The 21,182-nt window shown below is 41.5% G+C and overlaps 1 protein-coding gene across 2 annotated transcripts in view; it reads left to right on the top strand.

The window, feature by feature from the left end:
- The window catches only part of LOC117361260 (gamma-aminobutyric acid receptor subunit gamma-4-like), a 305,830-nt gene that overhangs the window by 59,022 nt on the left and 225,626 nt on the right, over nucleotides 1-21,182 (top strand). For both annotated transcript variants that reach the window (XM_033946355.1, XM_033946354.1), the window contains exon 2: nucleotides 20,288-20,436. In XM_033946355.1, coding sequence (XP_033802246.1) covers nucleotides 20,288-20,436 — 149 coding nt within the window. The remainder of the gene's footprint in view (nucleotides 1-20,287; nucleotides 20,437-21,182) is intronic.

The raw sequence follows: 21,182 nt of genomic DNA, 5'->3' as shown, positions 1-21,182 counted from the left end.
CCAACTACTCTATACTTTAGTACACTCCTACATGGCGAAGAACGTACATCATCTCCATTCCGTTCAAAAAGCAATGATCAGGCTTCTAAAAAACCTCTGTGCCTGTGACCCTGTCTTTCCGGCTCTAGCGTTGGCTCACTGGCTTCTCGTAGCCAAACATTATGTCCTCAAGGGCCTGATGCTAGTGTTCAAATCCTTGCATGACATATCGCCAGGCTACATGATGGCTAAGCTTCCTCCAAATGTGGTAAACTGGTCCCTCCACTCCCAGGATGAAATACACCTCAAAACACCCCCGGTCATGCCATGCAACTGCAAATCGCCAAACAAAATTCCTACTCCCTCTTCATACTGAGCCACTGGAATTGGCTGCCCCTGCAGATCAGATCCCTTGAAGGACTTCTCAACTTTAGGAAAGCAATATACCTCTTCGCCTAACCCTCCTGCCCTTGACTGATGGATTACAAAGAAATGTATATTGATAACAGAACCCAGTACGTGTCACATAAGGAAAACTTGTATTGTAAAATCTTGTACTGTAACTATGGCAAATCTAACCTGTAAACTGTCTATATGTGCCAATTAGGAAAAAACTTGCACTGGACAACTTGCACTGTAACTAGGGTAAATTGTTACTGGTAAACTGTATATTATGTATATTAGTAGTAGACACCTAGTATGTGTCTAGTTAGGATAAAAACTTGTATCGTAAACTTGTACTGAAATTATGGCAAACGCAATGTAAATTGTAACCCATTAACTGTATACTATGTATGTTTAACCTGTAACCCGTTCTGAGCTCTTTGGCGACAATGGGATAGAAAACCAATTAAAAAATAAATAAAATTACTTTCAAACTTCAAAAAAGGCGAAGACGGCAGTAGCCCTCACAGAGCAGCGGGTACAACTCTAGTAACTTTATTGGGCAGACTAGGTGGGCCATGCTGGCCTTTATCTGCTCACTTCGGTCACAATACTTGAAAATGAGTCTGTATATTCCAAATCACATCAACAATACAGACTCAGCATAATCTCATAAGCACTTGTATAGGGGTTAATAATCTTCCGTTCCACTCGTAACCCTCAAATATCATACGTCTTCATTACATTTTAAACACTAGAGCCATCAGAAGCAACCCAACAAAGAATTGGTTTAATGGAGGCTTAATGTCGCTGGGATTCCTCATCGGCTCCAGCAATAAATTATTAAACTTTTCAAAAAGTGCTTAGTTTTTTGTTTTTAAAGTGCCTACTGTTTAGGTAAATAAATAACTTATAACTTATCTGAGCAGCACAGCAAATGAGAAACTTTGTTTTGCCGCCTGCAGTGCTTTAAAAGTACCGCCGCCAACGTGCACGTTTCGTGACCCCAGTCACTGCTTCAGGGCATGGTTCCTTTGGCCTAATCTGCTAGAAACTTCTTTAAACCTGGCAGGTATGTCAGCCTTCATTCCAAAAGGAACATAGTAACATAGTAGATGACGGCAGATAAAAATCCAAATGGTCCATCCAGTCTGCTCAACTTGATTCAATTTAAATTTTTTAATTTTTCCTTCTTAACTATTTCTGGGCAAGAATCCAAAGCTCTATCCCAGGGGTGTCCAACCTTTTGGCTTCCCTGGGCCGCACAGGCCGAAAAAATGTTTCTGGGGCCACACAAATGCGCAAATGCTGCTTCAAGACAGTAAACACCCGGGGGCAGCAGAGGAAAACACTACGTCGCCCTCGATCTGGGCCGCACAAAATATTTCATAGGGCTGCATGCGGCCCTTGGGCCGCAGGTTGGACACTCCTGCTCTACCCTGTACTGTGCTTGGGTTCAAACTGCCAAAATCTCTGTCAAACCTCTCAAGTTTTTATCTGCTGTCATTTAGCCCCCCCCCCCCCGACCTCCATCCCCCTTTCCAAAACCATAATGTATTTTTTAGTGCTGGCCACGGTGGTAACAGCTCCGACGCTCATAGGAATTCTATGAGTATCGGAGCTGTTATCACCGTGGCCGGCACTAACAAACACGCTACAGTTTTGTAAAAAAAAAAAGAGGGGTGGGTTTACTATGGTATTTTATTACTATCCCCCTCTTTTACTAAGGTGTGCTAACTAATTAGCGTGCACTAATCAATTTAGTGTGCACTAAACACTAACACATGCATGTTAGTCTTTGGACACGTTAGCATTTTGCACACTCTAATTTGATTAGCATGCGCTAATTGGTTTGTGCATCTTAGTAAAAGAGGGGGTAAATGTAAAAACACCAATGAATCCAGAAGGTGCTGAAGTATAAAAGTGAGTCTCCACAATTGGTCCCCATTCTTAAATTGGACTAGTATTCTGAAAGATAGAAGGGATGGGGGATAATCCATGAGCACTTTTAGAAAGGAAGCAACAGAATGTATAAAATAGAAAGAAAAAAAAAACTTTAAAAAATCAGATCAATAAGGAAAGAAAAGTACCACGTGCAAAAATAAAGAGGAAAGTACAAAATATTATTTCAGAAACCATGCATCAATCAAAACTAGACAGATGAATGGTTAAGGAGTGCTGAATTTAAACTTAAGGATGAGAGATTTATAGTTGAGGCTCAGAACCGTGAACAATGGACAAAATGGTTCACAACAATCACAGGAAAAAAAAAATAGGAAGACAAATGAATGCAGATTCTGTAAGAATCTGTACAACAGAACGGAAACAATTGTTCATCTTTTGGCTGGCTGTGACATGTTGATATCAGAAAAAAAGACTATAAACTGAGAGGAATAATAATGTGGCACCACTCTGACTGGAGATTATGTTAGTGCTATAACTCACTGTATGAGAAAAGCATTGGAATCATGGCCCTAAGAGAAATCTGGAGAATGAAGAGATTACGATCACCTGGGACATTGCGATCCCAACCAATAAAAAAACTCCATGTAAGAAGGCATAGTGGTAAAGAAGAAAAACAGAAGAACAGCATTGATAATAGAAATGTCTGTGCCAAGTGCTTATTCTGTGCATCACACAAAGAGACAAAATTCTCAAGAACCAAGAAATGCAGAGAATAAGAACATGTGGCAAGAAGATAAAGAAATATTTTCCATCATTCTGGATGCCATAGGTCCCATTAAAAGCATTTTCCTATGCATATTGCATATTATAAATTCTAGTTACTTCACTGGCTTCCCGTCTTTTCCTACAGACATTTCAGTCTTTTCTTACTCCTTCTATAAATGAATTCACTCCTCCTTATCTCTCCTCTCAGTTTGTGTGTGGTGGAAAGGGGGTGGCTGCATTTCTCCAGAGTGGAAGAGCAGTTTAGATAACAAACTGCAAACAAGGCAATCCAGGGCTCAGATTCTGTTTTTCCCTCTGGTACCCTTTGTGAGCCTAGGCAAGTCATTTCACCCTCCATTGTCTCAGCTGCAACTTAGATTGTGAGCCCACTTGGGGAGGGAAATAAGTCATGTAGGTTAATATAAATCAGTTTGAGCTCAGTTTTGGAAAGGTTAAGTAATAAAATCCCTTCTGGGGAACTCCAATTTTTTGGGCAAATTACTTTGATCTGTGCTTTTCTCAACCACCAACTCATTTCATTCTACTCTGCTGTGTCTGGTATAGGCATACTGAATCAGTGTATCATGCTTCCTTTCTGGTTTTATTTGAATTGAACCTAAAAGCCCAACTTGGTCTTTAAAAGGGGTATCCCCATTGTGGGGTCTTCTAGAAGTAGGGAGATTCTGGATTCTCTACAAGGAGAACTGTTCCAGCAGTTGGTAATGGAACTCATATGGGATGGGGTCATACTGGACTTAGTGCTTACAAACGGGGAAAGTGTTTCTGATGTTACAGTGGGTGATCATCTGGCATCCAGTGATCACTGCATGGTATGGTTTAATATTAAGATGGGTATAGAGAGGGTTCATTCAAAAGCAAAAGTTCTAGACTTAAAAAAAAACTAACTTTGTTTGGATGGGGGTTTATGTCAGGGAATTATTGTCTGGATGGGAATGTCTGGAAAGAGTGGAAATGCAGTAGGCAAAACTGAAAGGAGCAATTGTAAGGGCGACAAACCTTTTTGTGAGGCAAGTAAGTAAAAGTAAGAGGAAAAGAAGGCCGCTTTGGTTCTCAAAAGTAGTAGCTGAGAAGGTAAGGAATAAGAGGTTAGCTTTCATAAACTACAAAAGATCGCCGAAAGAGGAAGACAGGCAAAAATATCTAGAAAAGTTGAGATGCTGATCGTGTAGTCAGGAAAGCAAAGATGCAAATGAAAGAAAAAATAGCTTGACATGGTAAAAGGGGGGAAAATATTAGTGATAGGAAGAAGTACAAAAGTGACATAGTGAGACTCAAAGGTGAAGGGGAGGCATATGTAGAAGCTGATAAAGAAAAGGCCAAATGCTTAACAAATATTTCTATTTGGTGTTCACGGCTGAAGCACCAGAAGCGGGACCGCAGAAGACAAACATGAATAGGGATGGAGGAGTAATGGACCCTGATCAATTTTCAGAGGGTTGTGTTTGTGAGGAACTAGCTAAAATAAAGGTACACAAAGCGATGGGGCCGGATGATGTACATTTGAAAGTGATGAAGCAACTTAGGGAAGTTCTGGTTGCTCCACTGACTGACCTTTTCAATGAGTCTCTAGAGTCGGGAGTGGTACTGGAGGACTGGAGAAGGGCGGATGTGGTCCCTCTCCACAAAAGTGTAAGTAAGGAAGAAGTAGGGAATACAGCCATTGCTCCCAATAGTACTAAATATATCACAAAATTTGGGAGTTGTTGCTTATATAGCTGGATGTTATAATCAAAAAATATCTAAAATCTCAGCTTTATTGATATAATTTATTTAAAATCCTTTTTTTTCTTTTTTATTAATTTAATAAAGTGCTCAGTGTAATCATTCGTGCATTAATAACTTGCTTAGTGGTTAATCTTAGGCTGTCTTGGTCTTCATTGCCTTTTTACCTACCATCAATAAATGCCACTTTCATTAATAATCTCTCTTTAGGTTGGATTTCTTCCATAACCACTAAATAATTAAGGTGAACTTGTGCCAAAGTGCTGTAGTGCTGTAAACTTGACTCCTTTAAATTTCATTTACCCCCCGACTCGAGTTTCGAGGTTGTCGTCATCAGGAGGGGTACTAGGAGCATAAAAGCAATACATAAAGTAAATTACTAACTAATTTAAAACTCAAGTTAACTACTCTAATAATATTTAAATATTAGCACTCAAATTATTATATTTGTTAAATTTGTCATATCAAAATTTTGAAATCTTTCATACCTGTTAATCGGCTCTCTCAATTGGGGAGAACGAGCAATACCGGCACCTCACTCTGTACAAGACCGGGCTTTAAATACATTATCTAGTTCCTCTAACCGGAAGGGCTCCCTCTGAACCGGAAACTAAACTAAACCTTTACAAAGCTGTCCATTCTACTTCCATATTTAGTACTCGAGTCAGTTTACAGAAGTTTTTTAGGACATTAAAATTACGAGCCTATTTTCAAGATCAAGAAAATCAGCAATCAGATTCAAACTTACCAGTGGGGTTATAATATCATTCAACATGGATATCTCCAGGAGCGCCAGATGCGTCAGTAACAGCCTTTGAGAGATTAGTCATGAGAGATATAGCGATATTGGAGTCTAAATCCATGAAAATAAGATCTAATTTGTCTAACTCTCAACGTCAAATCATTCAAGATCTTCAAAGTGACTGTTCAATTATCATTAATCGGGCGGACAAGGGAGGGGGTATAGTCATACAAGATTATGTAAAGTATCAAAGGGAAGCTTATCAACAACTGTCAGATTTGAATTATTATACCCCCTTGGACCAAGATCCTACCCTTGCTATTAAGAACAAAATTGATGGTATTATAAATTGATATGATTTTTGTGTGTTTTATATTTTATCTGGATGTATTCTGTACTATATATTTTATGTACCATAATTGTCTGGACACACCTTGTCATGTGCACTTATTATTTGTATACTTATGTCAAATATATTTGTTTGCTTGTAGACTCCTGAAGAAGGTACCACATAGGTGCCAAAACACTGGCTGTGGCAGAATTTAAATAAAAGATCCCAGTGTATACATCTCACTATCCCTACTTTTTTTTTTTTTGACACATTTCATAATGTATCTTCGTTTTAAAAATTTTCATCTAGCATAAAGAACCCCTCCCCCCCATAAAAAAGTTTGCTCATTTGTAAATAATTACCTATATTCTTCTAAATAAAGGGAGAAGTCTTTGGGAGCATCATTCTAGGATGCTATGTTTTAACCGTGACATTAACTGGAATTGAGTCAGTGTGTTCCTCAACCAGTGGGTGCTGGAGATTATCTTCTCAAAAGACATAGGAAACCTTGCATCTATCTCATGTTAAGAAGTAAAAAGAGAGTTGCATTATAATTATAGCTAACAAGTATTTATATATGCAATACATTGTGTGTGTCTTTTACTTTCATTACTTGAAATTAAAGACACTTAACGTTAAAGTTACGCTGTCAGAACTGATAAAGTGGAAGTGCTGAAAATAGTTTACAGCCATAAAGCACTGGTGAATTTAAAAATTGAGGAAACAGAGCCTCAGCTGTTGTTTGTCAGGAGCAGACTCAGAAGACACAGAGAAAGCAAAAATGAAAGATGCTCACACCTAAATGCAAAACATATAAGAACATAAGAATTGTCATTCTGGAACAGACCGAAGGTCCATCAAGTCCAGTATCCTGTTTCCAAGTACCTAACTAGATCCCACATTTTATGCTGCTGTTCCTAAGAATAAGCAGTGGATTTCCCTTTTAGGAATTTATCCAAACCTTTTTTAAACCCTCTATGCTCACCAATTTTACCACATTCTCAGACAATGAATTCCAGTTTAATTACACATTGTGTGAAGAACATAAGAACATAAGAAGTTGCTTCCGCTGAGGCAGACCAGAGGTCCATCTCGCCCAGCGGTCTGCTCCCGCGGCGGCCCATCAGGCCCATTTGCCTGATCAGTGGTCCCCGACTATTCCTATAACTTGCCTCTCACTCCTATCCCTATAACCTTCCTCTACTCCTATCTGTACCCCTCAATCCCTTTGTCCTCTAGGAACCTATCCAAACCTTCTTTGAAGCCCTGCAACGTGCTTCTGCCTATCACAGCCTCCGGAAGCGCGTTCCATGTATCCACCACTCTCTGGGTGAAAAAGAACTTCCTAGCGTTTGTTTTAAATCTGTCCCCTTTTAATTTCTCCGAGTGCCCCCTTGTACTTGAAGAAATATTTTCTCCGGTTTGTTTTAAATCTACTACTTAGTAGCTTCATTGCATGCCCCCTAGTACTAGTATTTTTGGAAAGAGTAAACATGTGATTCACATCTACCCTTTTCACTCCAAGCTGAAGAGTGCTGACTGCTTTAGCCTTTCCTCATACGGAAGTCATCCCATTCCTTTTATCATTTTTGTCGCCCTTCTCTGTACCTTTTTTAATTCTGCTATATCTTTTTTTTTTTAGATTTGGCAATCAGAATTGCACACAGTATTCAAGGTGTGGACATACCATAGTGTGATACTAAAGCATTATAAAATTCTCATCTTTGTTTTCCATTCCATTCCTTTCCTAATAATTCCTAACATTCTATTCGCTTTCTTAGCTGCCATTGACATCAGACTTTCAGATAAGCAAGTAATCAGTTTTACAAGCATGGGATAAAGTTGAATATCTGTGAACAGTAAACACTTTAAGTTTAGAAGTTGATTATAGTTCAGTTTTGTTGCAGTGCTTTCCCAATTCTCTTCTTAAACTGTTTCCCAATTCTCTTCTTAAACATTGGGTTTTTTTAGAGCAATATCAACATGTTAATCACGTACTATTTGATCATCATTCAACTATCAGAACAAGAAAACTGCCCTCTAGGACACTAAGGAATGTTAATTTGGAAGTGCTTTAAGGGAGCCTAGATACCAAACAGTAAAGCTCAAAAGATCTTTTCAATCAGCTTTAGTTCACTTGTTTTCTTTAGTTTTGTTTCTCATCATGCAAAGAGTGACATCACTCACAAAACAAGTGCATATGAAAGCATCCATTTTTGGCTGGATTTTTAGTATCTTGCAAAATATACGGGTATTTTTGTATCCATGGACCATGTAATTAGTTTTCAAAAGTAAACAATGAAATAGTTTCCTTTTGAAAATTGACAACTAAAGTTATAAGAATATTTTTGAAACTGTTTCATGGTAGTCCTATGTGATTGAGTCCAGTTTGGGCTTTCCTGGAATCCTGTGCACATTCACCCAGCACACAAACGCGAGCACTTTAAAAGGTACAAAAATTTTTTATTCTTTTACATGAACTGAGCCTGTTTCCTCGCAGGCTTAGGGATTGTAACATAAATGTTCTCATATACTTTATCAAGTCTAATTATTTTTGTGGTCAGTCCTTGCTATACTTCAAATATTATTCAGGCACCTTTCCTGCGTTGGCTATCCCCTCTTAACATTTTGGGCATGCTTGCCCTACACTGGCCATAGCCAACTCAACCCTACTTGCGTTTGCAACTTCTCTATCAAAGCTCACAGTGGCTTCTCCGTGGCTGCTGCAGGCATGTCTAAGGCAAAGCTGCTTCGTGGGTGGCATATCTATACTCAAAGCATTAAAGGAAACAAAAATGGTCACCTACATTGTGGAACAGCCTCCTAAGTAGTAGGGTACTCTCTCTCTCTCTATTTATATATATATATATATGTCACCTACCCATGCCCTATGGACTGAGAGTGACACCATGCCCGATAAGCACTGTTCAATTAATTGGGGCTGGCTCCTACCCATGTTGCAAAGGACAACAGACATATCTATATATATATCTATATATATCTATCTATATATCTATATATATCTATCTATATATCTATATATATCTATCTATATATCTATATATCTATATATCTATATATATATATATATATTACATTACAGATTTCTATTCCGCCATTACCTTTCGGTTCAAAGCGAATTACAAAAAGAGTTATGGAAGAAGGGTTACAACGTTAGATCAGAGAAGGTTTCCAAGAGAGAGAAAAGTAGGATCTGGGGTTAGGGAGGGGATGGTAAGAGGGGGGTTAAGCTTTATCATGGTATTAAGCTTTATTAAGGGATTTCTTGAAGAGTATAGTTTTTATTTCCTTTCTGAACATCTTGTAGTCTGGGGCTGTTGTCAATAGGTTGGAGACTTGGTTGTCTATATATATATTGTAGCCACACTGCAGCCCTAGGCCGGGGCTCAGCAGCGCTCTCAGTGGCTATACACAAAAAGTGCACCGGCGTGTGACCCAGACTGAAGTCACCCTGCAGGATTTACAAAGAAGGAACTGAAATCAAACAAAACCACAAACACCGTGGTAGCCTGGCAATAATAAAAATTTAATTGTCAGAATGAACAATGGCCAAAACAAAGTAAATAATGCAACTTGCAAAATCTGCAGGAAAAATACCCCCAAGGAAAAACTCAGAGACAAAGTTCAGGATTTTTTTTCCTTCAGCTAAAAGTCAGTAATTTGCTCTGAGATACTGCTCTCCTCAGAGCTTCTTTCTCTCGGGGCCTTCACAGCCTGCTCCTTAGCAGGTTGTAATAGAAAATACAGTCCTCTACTTTGCTGCACAATATTCACAGTTCCAAATAGCAAAGCCTCCAGCAGCTTTTAGAGCACTGCTGGGAAAATGAGAGTGCCTTAGGTTTGCCTGTCAAAAGCTTCAAAACAGCCTTCAAAATCCCTCCCGGGTGTTTGCAAACCTCTCCCCAGAAAAAGGCACCTTCAGCTTCTTAAACAAACTCAGTGCAAAGAGTCCAAAAACAAAAACTCACAGTTTAGGCTTAGTCCTTGCACCTGGTTGACAAGCCTACTTCCATGGGTTCAGGAAACTCAGCTAACTCCTCATCAGGTAGTTCTCCCTGAAGTTCCATGGGAGTTTCATCTTCAGGCACTGTTAGTTCTGGAGGTGTCCCAGCTTCTTCTACCTCCATGGGTATACTTCAACTTTCTCCCTATCCTGCCTAACTGCTTGTTCCAGACTGCTGGTTTATCTAGGGGAGGGACACGCCCTGCTCTGCCTGAGTCAGGAGGGAGCCAAACCTCTCTCTGGCTCCCCTGGTGGTGACTTGGCTCCAGGTTTCTCTGAGGGATCTCAATTCATTCTGGCTCCCCCTGGTGGACAGCCTGGAAATCACCGTGAACAAGGTAGGCACAGAGCTTGCCTGGTCACATACTCCCACAATTAAAAGAATGCTTATCCAGCTAAGCATGAAAAAGTAGGAACCTATATGCTAACGGTTACACCTGTTCCTATACTTCCTCTCCTCTGGGACTGAGTCAGGACAAAGATTTTCAAAATCTTCCGGCCAATGAAGAACCGGAGGTTCAGGGGTTCTTGAGTTCTCAGGCTTGGTATGGGGTTCTACACCTTCTAACCCTTCTATCCTCTCCATGATTACAGTAAGAACCTGGGCTATATCCTCCAGTCGCTCCTGCAGCTGGTCTTGTAGGTGGCTGACATTACCCCCACCCCTTTCACTGAATCCTTGAAGGTCCTTGTCTGCAGAGTTTGCTGCTCCAACTGAGCCTTATTGGTCTGGCTCTGCTTAACCAAACCGACAAGCTCCGTTCCTTCAGCAGCACAGAGTTTCTGCGTTGCCTGTATGCTAGTAAGCTATTGCAACATCTCCTGCTGCTGCGCTTGACTAACAGCTATTTTGTTTTCTATCCCTTGGATCCGGGACATTACTTTTGCTAAGGTGTCAACCTGTTGACCCTGGGTTACCAGCTCTTGCTTCCAAGTCTCTCTCCAATCAGTCGGGGTATCCCCAGGAGAAGACTCTCTATTCAGTGTCTGCTTTAATTCAATAAATTTCCGGGAAAGTGTCTCAAGGTCCCCTTTCCATTGGGCAGCCTGCTGGTCTGTTATGTCCCGCAGTTCCTTACTGAGGGATGCCATCTCCTGACGGATGTGTTCAATACTTTCATCCCTGAAAGAACCACCCGTAGTCTGGCTAGCTGGTTCCTTTTTACTAAGCTCCTTTCCCTGAGCTTCAACATGTGCATTCCCCTCCGGGTTTACATGACCGTGGCTTGACTCAGTAGAGCCAAACCCTTTTGTTCCCCTATTGGTATTTGGGAACCATACCCAGCGCTCTAACCTGGCATGCCATATGCGCTCGCATACCATCTGCGCCACCTTATCTCCAGGCTGGACCTGATAGTCACTATCCCCATGGTTAACTAATAACAAAGGTTCCCCCTGTAATCAGGATCAATCACTCCTGCAGAAACATCCAGAGTGTCACGAAGCTAAACCTGACCTAGCTCCTAATCCTGAGATATGACCCTGGAGGTGGTGAAACTTGCAAATTGCTTTGCAATAGAGCTCTACCTTTTGCGGGGATCAACTGTTCATGAGCAGCATACAGATCATACCCAGCTGCTTTAGAATATGCCTGAGTAGGGGCCCGGGCGTTCTCAGACAACGGCACCCACCTAATTGTGGGATACCACTGTTGACGGGGATTTCTATGCCTGGGTCGCCTTCTTTGCCAACCCCCATTTGTTCCTCACCTGGGCACCTAAGACCCGCTTATCTGGGGACATGTGTTCCCCCTGCTCTTTGATCACCAGTTTGCTTGTCTGTGCGACTACTTGACATAAGCCTGGCCAATCTCTGCCCAAAATCAAAGGGAAAGGTGAAGCCTCCAAGATAGCCAATCGCATAACATACGGCTTGCCCTTATGTTTCAGGATCACCGTGGCTTGGGGGTACTCATTCCTATCCCCATGAACACAGACTACAGATACCTTATCCGTGCCTTCCTTAACTAAGGGAGACTTACGAATTTGGTCCCATACCTGCCGAGACATAACGGACTGTTCGGCCCCTGTATCAATCAGGGCCTGTACCTTTTCCCCAGCTAACAGGACGGGAATTTGACCCTCCTGCCTAGCCTTTACTCCAAGGCCTCGGGAGATCACAAAATCTCTTCTCTCCCGACAGAACCTTTGCGTATGCCCTGCCTTCCCGCACCTATAACATTTCCTCTCACTTCCCTGGGTGTTAGGCCTGGGTAAAGGAGCACATGAATCCTTGGAAGGGGGCTTCCTAGTTCACCCCTTGCTTGAATCCTCGGGGCTGTGCTTAGGTGTGTGTCCTTGCACTGGACCTAGGCCCTCCCCTACGGGTTCCTGGGCGTCTATGTAGGCTTCTGCCACTTCTAGGACCTGTCCTAATGTCCTACAATTTTGTCTTTTTATCCAGGATCTTATGTTCCTCGGGACAGCTTCCACTAACTGTTCCTTCCAGGGCCCTGCATCATTCAGAAATGGCTGTAGCCATTTTTCAGCCAGCTTGGTAATTCACTGAAGTAAAGCCTTGGGCCTTTCTGAATGTAGCATCTGGGTTGCCCTAAACTTTTGCCTATAGTGCTCTGCAGTGAAACCAAGGTAATCTAGAATATGGGCCTTAACTGTAGGGCAACTATTAGCCTGCTCGGGACTTAGGGTCTGAAAGGCCGCTAAGCTCAGGAGGCCAACCTGCAGCCACAGCAATCCGTTCAAAGGAACTAAGAAAGTCATCAGGAGCGTGTCCAGGCGCAATCTTACACAGGTTCAAATGAGTAAGCGTATTAAGTCCTACCGGAGCTGGAGATGTAACACTCGGTAGCGCTTGACTTGAAGGTTGTGCAGTAGTCTGTTGTAAAATCTGCGTGAACACTTTCGCCTGCTCCTGCATGGTTGCCATTAGTTCCCTTTGCTGCCGTAACATAACGTCCTGGCTGGCTTACCAACGTTCCTCGCTGGTTCTCAAGATTCCTCTTAGTTCCTCGGCCTGTCTCTGGTGCTCACCGGCCAGCGTTGCTAATATCTGGGCCTGCTTCCTAGCAAAGACCTAGAAAAGCAAACGAAAAAGAAAAACAACCCAAGTGTGGCTGTATAGAGAGAGCGTTCCCCTCTTTATAACCTCCCCCAGTTTCCAATCCTCCCCAACCAGCACCACTTTATCCTCACCAGCTACCTCCCAGCTACTCTTAACCGAAGTACTGGTGAGACTTCGACTGCATGCTGATTGGGTGCACCGCCCGTGCTGTCACCAGTCTGGAACTGGTCTTGGTTCGATCCTCCCTCGGAACTGGAACACAGCTCCTGCTCGATCCACAACTCGAACTGGAATGCCGCTCCTTGTCGATCTGTCCTCCTTCCGGTTCCGGTCACTCAGACTCCTCCCATGGATAGGTCACAGGATCAGTCGAACAGTCTCCCAGGATCAAATAAGCAATCAATAACAATTGAAAAGCTCAGCCATGTATCCAAAACACAGAAAAAATAAAGTCCAAAACAAATTTTTTTTTTCCAGTTCAGTTCCACAGTTCCAACTGCAGGAGGTGCTATATCCCACTCCTGATACCAAACTGTATAGCCACACTGCAGCCCTAGGTCGAGGCTCAGCAGCGCTCTCAGTGGCTATACACAAAAAGTGCACCGGCGTGTGACCCGGACTGGAGTCACCCTGCAGGATTTACAAAGAAGGAACTGAAATCAAACAAAACCACAAACGCTGTGGTAGCCTGGCAATAATGAAAATTTAATTGTCAGAGTGACCAATGGCCAAAACAAAGTAAATAATGCAACTTGCAAAATCCGCAGGAAAAATACTCCCAAGGAAAAACTCAGAGACAAAGTTCAGGATTTTTTTCCTTCAGCCAAGTCAGTAATTTGCTCTGAGATACTGCTCTCCTCAGAGCTTCTTTCTCTCGGGGCCTTCACAGCCTGCTCCTTAGCAGGTTGTAATAGAAAATACAGTCCTCTACTTTGCTGCACAATATTCACAGTTCCAAATAGCAAAGCCTCCAGCAGCTTTTAGAACATTGTTGGGAAAAGGAGAGTGCTTTAGGTTTGCCTGTCAAAAGCTCCAAAACAGCCTTCAAAATCCCTCCTGGGTGTTTGCAAACCTCTCCCCAGAAAAAGGCACCTTCAGCTTCTTAAACAAACTCAATGCAAAGAGTCCAAAAGAGTCCAAAAACAAAAACTCACAGTTTAGGCTTAGTCCTTGCACCTGGTTGATAAGCTTACTTCTATGGATTCAGGAAACTCAGCTAACTCCTCATCAGGTAGTTATCCCTGAAGTTCCATGGGAGATTCATCTTCAGGCACTGTTAGTTCTGGAGGTGTCCCAGCTTCTTCTACCTCCATGGGTGTACAGCCATCACACCTGCTTAAGCCAGGGAGGTCATCATGGGAGAGAGACTTCAACCTTCTCCCTATCCTGCCTAACTGCTTGTTCCAGACTCTGGTTTATCTAGGGGAGGGACACTCCCTGCTCTGCCTGAGTCAGCAGGGAACCAAACCTCTCTCTGGCTCCCCTGGTGGTGACCTGGATCCAAGTTTCTCTGAGGGATCTCATCTCATTCTGGCTCTCCCTGGTGGACAGCCGGGAAACCACCATGACCAAGGTAGGCACGGAGCCTGCCTAGTCACAATATATATATGTATATATATACACATACAGGTATACATACATACAGGTATATATATATTGTCACACCCCCGGTACCGGGTAGTCAGAATGGCTACCGGGAGGTGTGCAAAACACAGTCCCTGGCGTGCCTTCACGGGTTGAAGGCCCTGCTGGTGTTAATATGAGGAGCAAAAATAAAGTTCAGGACAGCTTTGTTCTCCTCAAAATAATAAGTCTTTAATGCACAACCTAGCTTCATTCAGCCATGTGCTTAACACTCAAAAGTTTAAGGCAAAAACACAAGAAACAAATATAAATAGAGCTTGGTCTTGCCTGAGACTGCACTCAGCCTTCCCTCAGGTAAGTACAACAGTCCTCAATCAGCTTTTCACATAAGAAAAGAAAAACTGCAAAAACAGGAGCTGATTCACTAGCACAGTCCTTATAACAGTCAATCCTAAAAGTTCATTGCTCTCAAAGCACACTGTAATTGCCTAGCTGCAATCAGGCCTCTCCACCCAGCTTCAGTAAACAGGTGGAGACGGGGAATTGTTGAATCCACAATTAAAGCTGCCAATACTGGCCCCACAATCCCAGCCCAAGGATCTTCTGTGGATTCTCCCCACAATTCCCACTAACATTCAGTGGCACAGTTCTCCAAACAGAGGAAAGAAAAACAAAACATACTTCCTCTGAAATATTGCACAGTCCTTCAGTAGTGAGCTTGATAATGCTCACTCTCCCAGCACAAGTCTCAGCATTCAAAAAACAAAACACAGTCAGCAATCCAAAAAGCCAAAATCAAACTTAGCTTAGTTCCATGGGCGCTTCCTCAGGTTCCAGGTAAGTGTCCATCTCTTCTTCAGACTGAGAGCAGACCGGCTGGTTCACCAAGGGAACAGCTTCCAAGTCTTCCATCTCGATCTCATTTGTTGGCCAAGAGTCTCCTTCCACGGCCGGATCCAGACTGACTCTTCCAAGCTTGCTCTGCTGGCTTTGACCAGACCTGAGAAAGCCACGCCCTAACCTGAGTGGGGGATGGGCTGGCTTTTGCTGAGCCTTCTGCTGCTGCTCAATTAGCTTCAGCAGCTGAGTGCTAGCCTGATTAAGAGCCTGCCTACTAGGGTGCATTTTGCTAGGGGCTGCTCTAGGCTTAGAAAAGTTACTAAACTCATTATGCCTCCCCTCCTCCCAGGGCTCCTGCTCTTGGACACTCTCACAAGGTCTAGAGTCTTGCTGTCTGCTGTTAGAAGGGCTGCCACATTGATCCGCACTCCTAAAGTTTAGGGGTTTTTGTCTTTTTCATGGCACAAACCTAACTTCAGTGCCGGGTTTGTGACAATATATATATATATATACTAGCTGATGCCCCGGCGTTGCACGGGTATTTAATTATAGCAATAACACTGTAAATGGATTCAAATAAAGATACTTTATAGTGGTGAATGAAATTATTTTTTTACAGCTTAATAAAAAGTACAATATTCAAATTATAATGTGAAATATTTGACAAAATGAATACAATACAACTAATGCAAAACGTGATTATAAACAACAATTTTAGTTTCACCTCCTGGACCAAGAACATATAAATTCTTGGGTGAACCCACCCTTGAGCAAGCAACATAGAGTTGTGGGCCGCGAGACCCCCAGAACATATCACCCCAGGTAGTGAGGGATCTGCATACCAAGTTTCGTTCAAATCGGTCAAGCCGTTTTTGAATTACTGTGAGAATGGCAGCTTTTTACATTTTTTCCATTGACATGAATGGGTGAAATCTGATTTTCTGTTTGTAGCTCCGCCCACGTGTGCAGGTGGGCCGCGTGATCCCCAGAACATATCACCCCAGGTAGTGAGGGATCTGCATACCAAGTTTCGTTCAAATCGGTCAAGCCGTTTTTGAATTACTGTGAGAATGGCAGCTTTTTACATTTTTTCCATTGACATGAATGGGTGAAATCTGATTTTCTGTTTGTAGCTCCGCCCACGTGTGCAGGTGGGCCACGTGATCCCCAGAACATATCACCCCAGGTAGTGAGGGATCTGCATACCAAGTTTCGTTCAAATCGGTCAAGCCGTTTTTGAATTACAGTGAGAATGGCAGCTTTTTACATTTTTTCATTGACATGAATGGTTGAAATCTGATTTTCTGTTTGTAGCTCCGCCCACGTGTGCAGGTGGGCCGCGAGACCCCCATAACATATCACCCCAGGTAGTGAGGGATCTGCATACCAAGTTGTGTTCAAATCGGTCAAGCCGTTTTTGAATTACTGTGAGAATGGCAGCTTTTTACATTTTTTCCATTGACATGAATGGGTGAAATCTGATTTTCTGTTTGTAGCTCCGCCCACGTGTGCAGGTGGGCCGCGAGACCCCCAGAACATATCATCCCAGGTAGTGAGGGATCTGCATACCAAGTTTCGTTCAAATCGGTCAAGCCGTTTTTGCGTGATCGCGGCACATACACACACACATACATACACACATACCTCCGATTTTATATATATAGATATATATATATACATACCTGAACAAATACTCAAAAACAGATATCACAACCTAGTCTGAATCATGAATAGAGGACATTCTGACTTAAACCCCATTACTACTTTGATCATACTGACCCACAACTAAATTACATCTGCATTAATTAAAACACTGGACTTGCTAATTAATTTACATCTATGGGGAGGGATTAAATGCTTGCTTAAAGTTAAAATGGCTTGACTAATTTGTGACCCATTTCCTCCATCCATTTCCTCCATTTCCTCATCCATAATGAATTCCATCCATTATGATTAATTAATGCAAGGCATATGTATGCCATGACTTTTTTTTTTTGTACACATAATTAAACTACTTCCTTTAATTAACACAAAGGCAGGGATTAATTAACTTATATCATTCCTAAGTTCCATCTTTGTGAACCCATTAACTAGATGAATCAACTAATAAATAAATGAAATGAATTTCACAGCCGGACTAACCCTGTCACGTACAAATAGATTAAATGCGAGAAATTACAGATAATCTAATCTCATATATAATTTTTTTTTTTTGGGGGGGTGGGGAAACTAAGTGCTCAACGGAGCATGCAACCAGCTCATTAATAATACAGCTGAGCTGCATCCCAATTAAATGAAACACTCCAACTTGACCATATAGCTATCCAAGCCAAAGAGTATCTATTCTTTTAAGTTCCAAGCCCCAAAGCAAACAAAACACATGGAGGGGCATAATCGAAAGGGACGTCTAAGTCCGTTTTTGTCTAAGTCGCAAGTTATCCGAAGTAAAAAACAGCCTAGGACATATTTTCGAAAAATACATTCAAAATTTTTTTTGTTTTGAAAATCGTCTAACTATATGTCCTGCCAATCTGATCGTCCAAGCCGCTAAATCATCCATCTTTATACTACATTTTCGTCCAACTTTTCGTCGAAGTCAAAAACACCTGGAACAATCCCTGTTAGACGTGGGAGGGGTCTGCAAAGTGATGGACCCAGACATGGCACCTAAATAGTGGGGTACCTTACAGGGCACTGCTGTGAACTTCACAAAAAGGGTGCCATGTCTTCTCCTTACTACAGCTCCCTTATAGGTCATGGTGAGCCCCCCAAACCACCTCCAGAATCCCTTAGACCCACTTATCTACCACCCTAAAAGCCCTTATGGCTGCAGGAGCCACTTATATACCAGTAAAAAAGGGTTTTGGGGGTGTATAGGGGAGTGCACATGTTTAAGTATCAATACAGCGATTACAGGGGCTTATGGGCATGGGTCCTCCTCTCCATGAGTCCCTAATGCACCCTCAAGATGGCTTAAGCCATCTCTGTGCTGGACAACTAGGCTTTCCTATGCCAGGCTGCCAGGTGATAGTGGTCTGGAGGCTGAATTTTAAAGGTGTGATTAATATTTTTATGGGGGGTGAAGGGGGTCGGTGATCACTGGGGTAGTGTGTGGGGGGTCTGTTTTATGTGTTTGCAGTGCTTATCTGGTGACTTTAAGTGGGTTTTTGTGACTTAGACCTTGTTTTACATGGTCTAAGTCGCAACGTCCAAGTTCCGTCGATTCTGGGCTGTTCGGTTATACATGCTGTACGACTAAGTCTAAGCTGGCCCATGTCCCGCCCAACTCCCGCCCTCGACACTCCTCCTGAAACACCCCATTTAGCATAGCAGGTTTTAAGAAAGATTTCCCGGAGGAAAAGTCCATAGTCTGTTATTAAGAAAGACATGGGGGAAGCCACCGTTTGCCCTGGATTGGTAGCATGGAAAGTTGCTGCTCTTTGGTTTTTTGCCAGTACTAGTGACCTGGATTGGCCAACATGAGTACGGGCTAGTGGGCTTAATGGACTATTGGTCTGACCCAGTAAGGCTATTCAAATGTACTTATGGAATGGAATTTTGAACATCATTTACCTCCTATGTTACTTATTCACATTTACAGAATAGCGCTAAGGTGACCAGTTGGCATTTATAAATGTAAGGACTAGTATTCGCTACAGTTATACACACAAGGGACACAAATATGTGGATCACCAGTTATACAATTTATTTTCTTGCTTTATTTTTACATAACTTTTATTATCTATGCAAATACTTACATATAAACAAGAATAAATTAGCCCACATCAATGGGGACATAACAAGTAAAGAAACCTAAGACAAAAAACAGAGTCAAACTTGTCCACAGTATACGATCCAAAAAACCAAGACTTAATTACCACCAAAATATTTTCCATTCTCTTTATCTAACAGAAGACTTCTAATTGAAGTGATTCATATAAAACAAACTTTTTTTCATTTTAGGTAATCATTATTTTTCTGGCTTAAAAATGATAACTTAATCATTTAAAGATAAATAGTCAACCCATCACTGAATATCCATTACTGAATATCCAGTAAATGCTACTGTTTAATTAATAATTGGTTTATGTATTTGATTTTGCTTTTATTAGTAACAGAGCTTCAGAAAATGCACAGGCTAGCCTGCAGTGTCAAGACTATACAGTGAGAAGAAATGCAAATTATACTCTGCTATGATATATGTTTAAAAACGTTCATAGTTTCATGTGATGTATGAGGAGCCGCTGAAAAGTTTTTAGCCCAACCTACAAATCTGGGGTAGTTTCCATTGAGGGCTATACATTTAATCCAGTGATTTTCCACATTTTTTTGTTCCATATTTTTCTGACAAAATGGAAAAAGTGGAAAATCACTGGGCTGCATATACAGTATAGCCCTCAATGGAGACTGCCCCAACTTTGTGGATTGGACTAAGAACTTTTCAGTGGCCCTTTGTAAAATAATTTAAGTTATATTATGTTTCAAGAAAGGTTTATTACATTGTGGCACATTACATGTTTGTCTATATTATGAGAAATCAAAGTGTTTAATGTACCATGAGATATCGAGAAATATTCAGCATTTTGCAAGATCAGATATTAGCATTTACTGTATATTATCATATGCTAGAGAAGGGAAGGGAAAGATTTTGAACTTAGCTCAGGTCTTTTTCAGTTATAGCTAAAAGGAAGTTACATTCAGGTACAGTATTCAGTGCTGTTCAGTGCAATTTATTACAAATAGAATAGGTTTCATTTCAACTGTTGCCCTGTTCCCTTTTTTTACTGCATGTCCAGGATTATTGTAATAATTTACCCTGTTGTAATGGCAGGAATCAAAGTTATAGATCCCAAGCAATTTTGTGAAATATTACACTTCTGTATGAGATAGACAAAACGAGAGGAAGGGAGAGAGAGAGATTATTAGTGTACAGAGGATGGTTTTATGATTTTTTCCATGTTTTCTTCAGCACAGAAAGCACGGAGGAGTATGACTATGATTATGTGAGTGTGAACAAAACCTGGGTTCTGGCTCCTAAAACACAGGAGACAGATGCTACACAGATCCTGAACTCTCTGCTGAAAAACTATGACAACAAACTGAGGCCTGACATTGGCAGTAAGTTCCCTTTGGATTTTTGTCATCAGTTTTCTCTGTGTCTTTTGTTCCTGTGTTTAAAACCTTGTGTTATCAAATAGAGAACTGGGGGAAGTACAACAATGGGGTGAATTCTGTAGCGTTTTTTGCTTTTTTTTTTCATCAGTGAATTGCTGCAATATAAGCTTTTCCCTGCAGTGTGTTTTTTTTCCCCCCCCTCCGTTGGTTGCATATTTAAGGCCCTCTTTTACTAAGGTGCGCTAAGCGGTTTAGCGTGTATTTAGCACATGCTAAATCAACGCATGCGCTAATCGCTAACTTGTCCATAGGATAACATGTACGCATTAGCGTTTAGCATGCGCTAATATTTACCACATGCTAAAAAGCATAGCGCACCTTATTAAAAGAGGGGGTAAGAGTTTGTGAAGTTCAGGGTGATGGCCAGATAATGAATGTCCTTTTAAATGTTATTTATTTAATTAATCATTGATGCACTTATCTTGTTTACTTGTTTAGGTTTTGAGTTATAATAATATTTACATTAGTGGATATGGCTATATAGATGTTTTTTAGGCTAACATCTTTTTTACACAAATTTTTTTATCCATTTTGTTTTAGTCAAATTTTTGTGTCTGTTTTTAATTGTAGTTGCAGTGACCCCTCATGCAGGCAATTCCATTCCAAAACACAGCTGCATTGGGTCTCTTCATAGGTGTTACTGGTTGCTGAATTTAATAAATTAGATCTTTTTTTTTTTAAGTCTTTGT

This window comes from Geotrypetes seraphini, chromosome 5 (assembly GCF_902459505.1).
Source record: "Geotrypetes seraphini chromosome 5, aGeoSer1.1, whole genome shotgun sequence".
Lineage (NCBI taxonomy): Eukaryota > Metazoa > Chordata > Amphibia > Gymnophiona > Dermophiidae > Geotrypetes > Geotrypetes seraphini.
The sequence above is the reverse complement of the archived record's forward strand: the minus strand, read 5'-3'. Positions and strand labels throughout refer to the sequence as shown.